This window comes from Oncorhynchus keta, unplaced genomic scaffold (assembly GCF_023373465.1).
Source record: "Oncorhynchus keta strain PuntledgeMale-10-30-2019 unplaced genomic scaffold, Oket_V2 Un_contig_6068_pilon_pilon, whole genome shotgun sequence".
NCBI classification, from domain to species: domain Eukaryota; kingdom Metazoa; phylum Chordata; class Actinopteri; order Salmoniformes; family Salmonidae; genus Oncorhynchus; species Oncorhynchus keta.
This window is the reverse complement of record NW_026288658.1, coordinates 120,716-132,500: the sequence shown is the minus strand read 5'-3', so window position 1 is coordinate 132,500 and position 11,785 is coordinate 120,716. Positions and strand designations below refer to the sequence as shown.

Genomic DNA, 11,785 nt, shown 5'->3' with positions numbered 1-11,785 from the left:
AACTCTACTAATCCAGTTGTTAGATGATACCCTAGCTGATGATAACCTAGCTGTCTCCTCTAACTCTACTAACCCAGTTGTTAGATGATATCCTAGCTGATGATAACCTAGCTGCCTCTAACTCTACTAACCCAGTCGTTAGATGATAACCTAGCTGATGATAACCTAGCTGTCTCCTCTAACTCTACTAATCCAGTTGTTAGATGATAACCTAGCTGCCTTTAACTCTACTAACCCAGTTGTTAGATGATACCCTAGCTGATGATAACCTAGCTGCCTCCCTAACTCTACTAACCCAGTTGTTAGATGATACCCTAGCTGATGATAACCTAGCTGTCTCTAACTCCACTAACCCAGTTGTTAGATGATAACCTAGCTGATGATAACCTAGCTGCCTCCCTAACTCTACTAACCCAGTTGTTAGATGATATCCTAGCTGATGATAACCTAGCTGCCTCCTCTAACTCTACTAATCCAGTTGTTAGATGATAACCTAGCTGATGATAACCTAGCTGTCTCCTCTAACTCTACTAACCCAGTTGTTAGATGATAACCTAGCTGCCTCCTCTAACTCCACTAACCCAGTTGTTAGATGATAACCTAGCTGCCTCCCTAACTCTACTAACCCAGTTGTTAGATGATACCCTAGCTGATGATAACCTAGCTGTCTCTAACTCCACTAACCCAGTTGTTAGATGATAACCTAGCTGATGATAACCTAGCTGCCTCCTCTAACTCTACTAACCCAGTTGTTAGATGATAACCTAGCTGTCTCCTCTAACTCTACTAACCCAGTTATTAGATGATAACCTAGCTGTCTCCTCTAACTCTACTAACCCAGTTGTTAGATGATAACCTAGCTGCTCTCCTCTAACTCTACTAACCCAGTTGTTAGATGATAACCTAGCTGTTAGATGATAACCTAGATGATAACTAGCTGTCTCCTAACTCTACTAACCCAGTTGTTAGATGATAACCTAGCTGTCTCCTCTAACTCTACTAACCCAGTTATTAGATGATAACCTAGCTGTCTCCTCTAACTCTACTAACCCAGTTGTTAGATGATAACCTAGCTGATGATAACCTAGCTGCCTCCTCTAACTCTACTAACCCAGTTGTTAGATGCTAACCTAGCTGTCTCCTCTAACTCTACTAACCCAGTGGTTAGATGATAACCTAGCTGATGATAACCTAGCTGTCTCCTCTAACTCTACTAACCCAGTTGTTAGATGATAACCTAGCTGATGATAACCTAGCTGTCTCCTCTAACTCTACTAACCCAGTTATTAGATGATAACCTAGCTGTCTCCTCTAACTCTACTAACCCAGTTGTTAGATGATAACCTAGCTGCCTCCTTAACTCTACTAACCCAGTTGTTAGATGATACCCTAGCTGATGATAACCTAGCTGTCTCCTCTAACTCTACTAACCCAGTTGTTAGATGATACCCTAGCTGATGATAACCTAGCTGTCTCTAACTCCACTAACCCAGTTGTTAGATGATAACCTAGCTGATGATAACCTCTGCTCCCTAACTCTACTAACCCAGTTGTTAGATGATAACCTAGCTGTCTCCTCTAACTCTACTAACCCAGTTATTAGATGATAACCTAGCTGCCTCCTCTAACTCTACTAACCCAGTTATTAGATGATAACCTAGCTGTCTCCTCTAACTCTACTAACCCAGTTGTTAGATGATATCCTAGCTGATGATAACCTAGCTGCCTCCTCTAACTCTACTAACCCAGTTGTTAGATGATAACCTAGCTGATGATAACCTAGCTGTCTCCTCTAACTCTACTAACCCAGTTGTTAGATGATAACCTAGCTGATGATAACCTAGCTGCCTCTCTAACTCTACTAACCCAGTTGTTAGATGATAACCTAGCTGCCTCCTCTAACTCTACTAACCCAGTTGTTAGATGATAACCTAGCTGATGATCCTAGCTGTCTCTAACTCTACTAACCCAGTTGTTAGATAACCTGATAAACCTAGCTGCCTCCTCTAACTCTACTAACCCAGTTGTTAGATGATAACCTAGCTGTCTCCTCTAACTCTACTAACCCAGTTATTAGATGATAACCTAGCTGTCTCCTCTAACTCTACTAACCCAGTGGTTAGATGATAACCTTTAGCTTTACATTTAAGTCATTTAGCTCCTTATCCAAGCGACTTACAAATGATACACCTTATGACATCCAGTGGAACAGCTGCATCTAGATCTTTTTTTTTGGGGGAGAAGGGGGGATGAGAAGGATAACTCTACTAACCCAGTGGTGTTAGATGATAACCTAGCTGTCTCCTCTGGTAACTCTACTAACCCAGTTATTAGATGATAACCTAGCTGTCTCCTCTAACTCTACTAACCCAGTGGGATGATAACCTAGCTGTCCTTGTCTGGATGAGTTAGATGATAACTAGCTGGGGGGGACAGTCTCCTCTAACTGCAGTAATCCTGACGGGAGATGACAGTGCCTGGTTAGATGATAAGGGCAGGGATAACCCAGTGGTTAGATGATAACCTAGCTGTCTCCTCTAACTCTACTAACCCAGTGGTTAGATGATAACCTAGCTGTAAGAGATTAACGTTGTGTGATAGATAACCTAGGAGAGTCTCTAACTAACCCAGTGACTTAGATGAAACCTAGAACAGTCTCCCTAAACTAGCCCAGTTAATCCTCTGTCTCTAACTCTACTAACCCAGTGGTTAGATGATAACCTAGCTGTCTCTAACTCTACTAATGTCACGAATCCCGTTTCCTGAGTCTGTTTTTTGCCTGTGTTCTGTCCTGGAGTGTTTTTTCCGGCGTCCTGGAACGCACCCTGCCTGGTTGCCGGGCAATGTAGCCAGTTGGGAGTTCTGATGACCCGCACCTGTATCCCATCAGCTATCTGCACACCTGGTCCTGATCATCATCTCTCCTCTTCATTAGCCCGGACCTGACATCCCTTCCCTGCCGGATCGTTAGCCATGAACAGTATGTTGTGCCATAGTATCAGCCTCAAGTCAGATATAATTTGTTTTGTTGTTTTTTACGTATTGCTTGCCTTAAACTTACCTCCGTTTGTTCTGTCTTCAGTTACTCATCCGGATCATTTACTCCATTCCCGCCTGGTCGTCGGAGGATTCCGCTACCCCATTGGATCCACCTATTTACTCCCATCAACTCACCACCGCTGCCCGCTACGCTACCTGGATATATCTACCCATTCACTTGTAAATGAATACTCACCTTCTTCCTACTCTCCTTGTCCTGGTCTGCTTCTGGGTTCGATTTTGAAAGAACGTGACAGAACGATCCGGCCAAGGATGAACCCAGCGGACCTGGACTCCGTTTGCCATGCCATTACCCAGCAGGGGAAGACATTGGGACAACACAAGACGGCGCTACAGGAGATAGCGGGTGCAATCCAGAACTTATCTGCTAGCTTGACACAAATCCAGGATCAGCTCAGTTTGCCGGCGATTCATTCACCACCTGTTTCACCCATCTCACCTGCCGTGTCTGGTGCGGTTTCCTTCCGTGAACCCAAGGTACCGACGCCTGATAAATATGAAGGGGATTTGGGAAGATGCCGTTCGTTTCTTATGCAGTGTGGGTTAGTGTTTGATCTCCAGCCCCATTCTTACGCCACTGACAAGGCTCGGATAGCCTTTGTTATTGAACTGCTGCGTGGAAGAGCTCTGGAATGGGCTTCAGCCATTTGGGAACGACAGGAGATCTGCATGGCTTCATACCAGGAGTTCACGGGAGAGATGAGAAAGCTTTTTGACCATCCAGTCCGAGGTAAGGACGCAGCTAAACGTTTGTTCACTCTTCACCAAGGAGCTCGCAGTGTGGCAGACTTTATGATCGAGTTCAGGACATTGTCTGTGGAGAGTGGTTGGAATGAGGAGTCACTACAAGCGGCTTTCTACCAGGGGTTGTCGGAGCAACTCAAGGAAGAGCTGATATCCTATCCAGAGCCGAGTGACCTAGACAGCTTGGTCACTTTATCTATTTGGGTAGATAATAGAGTCCGAGAGAGAAGTAGGGAGAAGCAGTGGGGCCCATCCAATCAATCAGCAACTCGGTTACCATTCGGTTCAGGAAGTGAACCAGAACGTATTGATCGTTATTCCCCACACGGGATTAGTGGAGGGGTCTTGCCACCAGATCCTGAACTAATGCAAGTGGGGCGACACGGGCTAACTAAGGAGGAGCGCCAACGTAGACGTGAGACCAACAGCTGTCTCTACTGTGGTAGCTCGGGACATTACATCTCCGCTTGTCCACAGCGCCCGTTAAACTGCCCGGCTCGCTAGTTTTGGGAGGAATTTTAGCAAGCCAGTTTCAACCTCTCAAAGATCCTGTCAGACCCCGTTTTCCTGCGACCCTTATGAATAAGGATCAGAGCTTAGAGATGAACGCTTTTATCGATTCAGGTGCCGATGGCAGCATCATGGCGCCGCATCATGGACTCCAGACGGCGGGGTCGAGGGTTCCAGTATTTAGTGGATTGGGAAGGATATGGTCCTGAGGAGAGGAGTTGGATTCCTCGGCGTCAGATCCTTGACGATGACCTGCTTCGTGACTTTTACCGCCTCCACTCTGGCGCTCCGGGTAGTCCGCCCGGTGGCGTTCGTCGGAGGGGGGGTACTGTCATATTATTATGTAAATCATAATAATGTAGCTAACCAGATAGTATAACAGGCAAAAATTATCTTTAATAACCAATGTTATCCAAGGTAGATGTCAATTATATGTGGGTAGTTAGCCACAAAGAATTGTTAGCTATCTGGCTAGCTAACCGTAGTAGCTAGCCAGTTAGCCACACTACAGTGGGTATTGTAGGCAGGTAACCGTGCCAAAATTAACACATTGTGTATTAATTAACGTAGCAAGATCAAATATTGTAGTTAGGCAACAGTTGATTCTGAAGTCGGAGTGTATTTTTGCTCGCTTCAGCTAATGGCCGCAGTTGATTTCAAGAGAATGTGCATAATATTTACATTACGTCATATTTCTTTGCACACTTTCCGTTGAAGCATTGATGCTTCAAAATACACTCCACAAATGTCTTGTTAACAAACTATAGTTTTGGCAAGTTGGTAAGGACATCTACTTTGTGCAGGACACAAGTCATTTCTCCAAAAATTGTTGACAGACGGATAATTTCACTTATAATTCACTGTATCACAATTCCAGTGGGTCAGCAGTTTACATACACTAAGATGACTATACCTTTAAACAGCTTGGAAAATTCCAGAAAAGTATGTCATGGCTTTAGAAGCTTCTGATAGGCTAATTGACATCATTTGAGTCAATTGGAGGTGTACCTGTGGATGTATTTCAAGGTCTACCTTCAAACAGTGCCTCTTTGCTTGACATTATGGGAAAATCAAAAGAAATCTGCCAAGACCTCAAAAAAAAAGTCTGGTTCATCCTTGGGAGCAATATCCAAATGCCTGAAGGTACCATGTTCATCTATACAAACAATAGTACGCAAGTATAAACACCATGGGACCACGCAGCCGTCATACCGCTCAGGAAGGAGACGCATTCTGTCTCCTAGAGATGAACGTACTTTGGTGCGAAAAGTGCAAATCGATCCCAGAACAACAGCTAAGGACCTTGTGAAAATGCTGTTCGAAACAGGTACAAAAGTATCTATATCCACAGTAAAAGGAGTCCTATATCGACATAACCTGGAAGGCCGCTTAGCAAGGAAGAAGCCACTGCTCCAAAACCTCCATAAAAAAGCCAGACTACGGTTTGCAACTGCACATGGGGACAAAGATCGTACTTTTCAGATAAATGTTCTCTGGTCTGATGAAACAAAAATATGACTGTTATACCTTATGTCATGCCTTATTGGAATGGATTTATTGATCATATCTGTGGAGAAAAGTTTGGATGTTGCCACACACATACCTACTTGTTAACAAAATTAAGGAAGTTTCCTTTAAAATTATTCATAAATATTATTCGGCCAAACACTATGTGAAGAATTTTAAGGAAAACATCAACTCAAATTGCTCCTTTTGTAATGACCACACAGAAACAGTGTTGCATCTTTTTGGGCATTGTATTCATGTAAGAAAACTGTGGCAAGACATCAGTAGGATTTCTAATTGAACACATTTATGAAGATTTTACACTATTGTGGAGAGAAGTACTGTTTGGATTCTTTACGTAAGATAGAAGAAATAAGATGAAACATTTTTATGTAATTAATTTCCTTCTTATTCTTCTGGCCAAAATTCATAAACACAAATGTAAATTTACAAACAAAAAAACACATTTTGTTACCCTACAAAAAGAAATTGAACTGTATTTTAAGACAGTTAAATACTCCACTAACAAAAAAGCTGTTAGAACTGTAAGTGTGTGTCCCTTAAGGTCCTTGTGTAATTGTAATGTGATATTGTACCCCCTGGCCCCGCCCCTAGCCCCGCCCCCAGTCCGCCCCAACCCCGCCCCTAGATCGATTGTCCATTGTATAATATAATAATATTTAGCAGACGACAGTCAGACGACAGACGACTTACGACATCTGTGCATACATTCTACCCTGGCGTTACAAGCGCCATGCTCTACCAACTGTGCTACAGAAGGACCACTTGTATATAATCTATATGTACTTTTGATCCCTCATGTGCTTTCTGTATTGATTTGTTGTTAATAAAAAAAATAATAATAATAATTTAAAAAACAACAACACCGGACTTCCTGGAACCGCGCAAGGCTTTGTGGGGCTTGTAGACTCCGTCCGGGTCAACTCGGGAGCTGCTAAACCCGGTATGAGATGTGATGCTTTGGAGGAAAATAAACGCGTTTTTGTGAGAGAAAAAAACAACAACAACATGGAAATTCACTTCCTGCCAAGTTTGTTGTTGTTGTCTTTCATAGCCACCGCTTTCGGCGACGGTAAGTCATTAGAAACGACAACATTTCCCCATTGCTCTGGTAGCTGACGCTTAGCCAGCTGTGTTGTTGGGACGTCGGAGTGGATCAAATCAAAGTTTATTTGTCATGTGAGCCAAATACAACAGGTGTAGTAGACCTCACAGTGAAATGTTGAATACAACAGGTGTAGTAGACCTCACAGTGAAATGTTGAATACAATAATATAATAATAATAATAATAATAATAATAATTCTACTACAACAGGTGTAGTAGACCTCACAGTGGGGCTATATACAGTAGAGAGGCTATATACAGTAGAGAGGCTATAGAGAGGCTATATACAGTAGAGAGGCTATAGAGAGGCTATATACAGTAGAGAGGTTCTATACAGTAGAGGGGCTATATACAGTAGAGGGGCTATAGAGAGGCTATATACAGTAGAGAGGTTCTATACAGTAGAGAGGCTATATACAGTAGAGAGGCTATAGAGAGGCTATATACAGTAGAGAGGCTATAGAGAGGCTATATACAGTAGAGAGGTTCTATACAGTAGAGAGGCTATATACAGTAGAGAGGCTATAGAGAGGCTATATACAGTAGAGAGGTTCTATACAGTAGAGAGGCTATATACAGTAGAGAGGCTATATACAGTAGAGGGGCTATATACAGTAGAGAGGCTATATACAGTAGAGGGGCTATATACAGTAGAGGGGCTACATACAGTAGAGGGGCTATATACAGTAGAGGGGCTATATACAGTAGAGAGGCTATATACAGTAGAGAGGCTATATACATTAGAGAGGTTCTATACAGTAGAGAGGCTATAGAGAGGCTATATACAGTAGAGAGGCTGTATACAGTAGAGAGGCTATATACAGTAGAGAGGCTATATACAGTAGAGAGGCTATATACAGTAGAGGGGCTATATACAGTAGAGGGGCTATATACAGTAGAGAGGCTGTATACAGTAGAGGGGCTATATATAGTAGAGAGGCTATATACAGTAGAGGGGCTATATACAGTAGAGACTATATACAGTAGAGGGGCTATATACAGTAGAGAGGCTATATACAGTAGAGGGGCTATATACAGTAGAGGGGCTATATACAGTAGAGGGGCTATATACAGTAGAGAGGCTATATACAGTAGAGAGGCTATATACAGTAGAGGGGCTATATACAGTAGAGAGGCTATATACAGTAGAGGGGCTATATACAGTAGAGGGGCTATATACAGTAGAGGGGCTATATACAGTAGAGAGGCTATATACAGTAGAGGGGCTATATACAGTAGAGGGGCTATATACAGTAGAGAGGCTATATACAGTAGAGGGGCTATATACAGTAGAGACTATATACAGTAGAGAGGCTATATACAGTAGAGAGGCTATATACAGTAGAGAGGCTATATACAGTAGAGCCTATATACAGTAGAGGGGCTATATACAGGAGAGAGGCTATATACAGTAGAGAGGCTATATACAGTAGAGGGGCTATATACAGTAGAGAGGCTATATACAGTAGAGAGGCTATATACAGTAGAGAGGCTATATACAGTAGAGACTATATACAGTAGAGAGGCTATATACAGGAGAGAGGCTATATACAGTAGAGAGGCTATATACAGTAGAGGGGCTATATACAGTAGAGAGGCTATATACAGTAGAGGGGCTATATACAGTAGAGACTATATACAGTAGAGGGGCTATATACAGTAGAGGGGCTATATACAGTAGAGGGGCTGTATACAGTAGAGAGGCTATATACAGTAGAGGGGCTATATACAGTAGAGACTATATACAGTAGAGAGGCTATATACAGTAGAGAGGCTGTATACAGTAGAGAGGCTATATCCAGTAGAGGGGCTATATACAGTAGAGGGGCTATATACAGTAGAGGGGCTATATACAGTAGAGAGGCTATATACAGTAGAGAGGCTATATACAGTAGAGGGGCTATATACAGTAGAGGGGCTATATACAGTAGAGGGGCTATATACAGTAGAGAGGCTATATACAGGAGAGGGGCTATATACAGTAGAGGCTATATACAGTAGAGAGGCTATATACAGTAGAGAGGCTGTATACAGTAGAGAGGCTATATACAGTAGAGAGGCTATATACAGTAGAGACTATATACAGTAGAGAGGCTATATACAGTAGAGGGGCTATATACAGTAGAGGGGCTATATACAGTAGAGGGGCTATATACAGTAGAGGGGCTATATACAGTAGAGGGGCTATATACAGTAGAGGGGCTATATACAGTAGAGAGGCTATATACAGTAGAGAGGCTATATACAGTAGAGAGGCTATATACAGTAGAGAGGCTATATACAGTAGAGTAGGGGCTATATACAGTAGAGGGCTATATACAGTAGAGGGGCTATATACAGTAGAGGGCTATATACAGTAGAGGGCTATATACAGTAGAGGGCTATATACAGTAGAGGGCTATATACAGTAGAGAGGCTATATACAGTAGAGGGGCTATATACAGTAGAGAGGCTATATACAGTAGAGGGGCTATATACAGTAGAGAGGCTATATACAGTAGAGGGCTATATACAGTAGAGACTATATACAGTAGAGAGGCTATATACAGTAGAGAGGCTATATACAGTAGAGAGGCTATATACAGTAGAGCTATATACAGTAGAGGGCTATATACAGTAGAGAGGCTATATACAGTAGAGAGGCTATATACAGTAGAGGGGCTATATACAGTAGAGAGGCTATATACAGTAGAGAGGCTATATACAGGCTATACACAGTAGAGAGGCTATATACAGTAGAGAGGCTATATACAGTAGAGGGGCTATATAGAGGCTATATACAGTAGAGAGGCTATATACAGTAGAGGGGCTATATACAGTAGAGAGGCTATATACAGTAGAGAGGCTATATACAGTAGAGGGCTATATACAGTAGAGACTATATACAGTAGAGGGGCTATATACAGTAGAGGGCTATATACAGTAGAGGGGCTATATACAGTAGAGAGGCTATATACAGTAGAGGGGCTATATACAGTAGAGACTATATACAGTAGAGAGGCTATATACAGTAGAGAGGCTGTATACAGTAGAGGGCTATATACAGGCTATATCCAGTAGAGGGGCTATATACAGTAGAGGGGCTATATACAGTAGAGGGGCTATATACAGTAGAGAGGCTATATACAGTAGAGGGGCTATATACAGTAGAGGGGCTATATACAGTAGAGGGGCTATATACAGTAGAGAGGCTATATACAGTAGAGGGGCTATATACAGTAGAGGGCTATATACAGTAGAGAGGCTATATACAGTAGAGAGGCTGTATACAGTAGAGAGGCTATATACAGTAGTAGAGGCTATATACAGTAGAGAGGCTATATACAGTAGAGAGGCTATATACAGTAGAGGGCTATATACAGTAGAGGGCTATATACAGTAGAGAGGCTATATACAGTAGAGGGCTATATACAGTAGAGGGGCTATATACAGTAGAGGGCTATATACAGTAGAGAGGCTATATACAGTAGAGAGGCTATATACAGTAGAGGGCTATATACAGTAGAGAGGCTATATACAGTAGAGAGGCTATATACAGTAGAGGGGCTATATACAGTAGAGAGGCTATATACAGTAGAGGGGCTATATACAGTAGAGAGGCTATATACAGTAGAGAGGGCTATATACAGTAGAGAGGTTATATACAGTAGAGAGGCTATATACAGTAGAGAGGCTATATACAGTAGAGAGGCTATATACAGTAGAGAGGCTATATACAGTAGAGAGGCTATATACAGTAGAGGGGCTATATACAGTAGAGAGGCTATATACAGTAGAGAGGCTATATACAGTAGAGAGGCTATATACAGTAGAGAGGCTATATACAGTAGAGAGGCTATATACAGTAGAGAGGCTATATACAGTAGAGAGGCTATATACAGTAGAGAGGCTATATACAGTAGAGAGGGCTATATACAGTAGAGAGGCTATATACAGTAGAGAGGCTATATACAGTAGAGAGGCTATATACAGTAGAGAGGTTCTATACAGGAGAGAGGCTATATACAGTAGAGAGGCTATATACAGTAGAGAGGCTATATACAGTAGAGAGGCTATATACAGTAGAGAGGCTATATACAGTAGAGAGGCTATATACAGTAGAGAGGCTATATACAGTAGAGAGGCTATATACAGTAGAGACTATATACATGCACCGGTTAGGTGGGCTAATGAGGTCGTATATACATGAATGTATAGTTAAAGTGACTATGCAGACAAACAGAGAGTAGCAGCAGTGTAAAGAGTGTGTGGGGGGGGGGACACAATGCAAATAGTCTGGGTAGCCATTTGGTTACCTGTTCAGGAGGCTTATGTCTTGGGGGTAGAAGCTGTTTAGAAGCCTCTTGGACCTAGACTTGGCGCTCCGGTACCGCTTGCCATGCGGCAGTAGAGAGAACAGTCTATGACTGGGGTGGCTGGGGTCTTTGTGTGTACGACCCTCCTATAGACGGTGGTCTCAGAGCCCTGTAACTATCACGCCAGACTGTCTCCTCTCAGTGTCTGTGGACTTAAGCTTTAATATGTGTGTCCCTCCAGGTGGTGAGCTGACGTTAGTTCAGGAGTTGTCCTCCAAGCCGGCCCAGAAGCTGTCAAGATACGGTTGGTATGGCAACAACAGGCTGACCATGTTCCATATCCCGGACGACACCGTCGTCGCCCGCTGGCTGTTCACTGTAACCAGGGGCAGCGGTTTCAACTGTGGAACACACAACGTCACCATGTAAGTCTATGACACCATGTCAGTCTATGACACCATGTCAGTCTATGACACCATGTCAGTCTATGACTGTACTGGTTCAACTGGTACACACAACGTCACCATGTCAGTCTATGACTGT

General features: G+C 42.8%; 1 protein-coding gene across 3 annotated transcripts in view; it reads left to right on the top strand.

Moving 5' to 3' along the window:
- The first annotated feature begins 6,516 nt into the window (after positions 1 to 6,516).
- Positions 6,517 to 11,785, top strand: part of pgap6 (post-glycosylphosphatidylinositol attachment to proteins 6) — a 42,563-nt gene continuing 37,294 nt past the window's right edge. For 2 of the 3 annotated variants that reach the window (XR_008121935.1, XM_052510738.1), the window contains exons 1-2: positions 6,518 to 6,913; positions 11,484 to 11,667. Coding sequence is in view for 2 of the 3 variants with exons in the window: in XM_052510738.1 (XP_052366698.1) it covers positions 6,787 to 6,913; positions 11,484 to 11,667 (311 nt within the window). In the remaining variant the exon portion in view is untranslated. Of the gene's footprint in view, positions 6,914 to 11,483; positions 11,668 to 11,785 lie in introns of all 3 variants that reach the window. The other variant, XM_052510739.1, reaches the window with a different exon arrangement.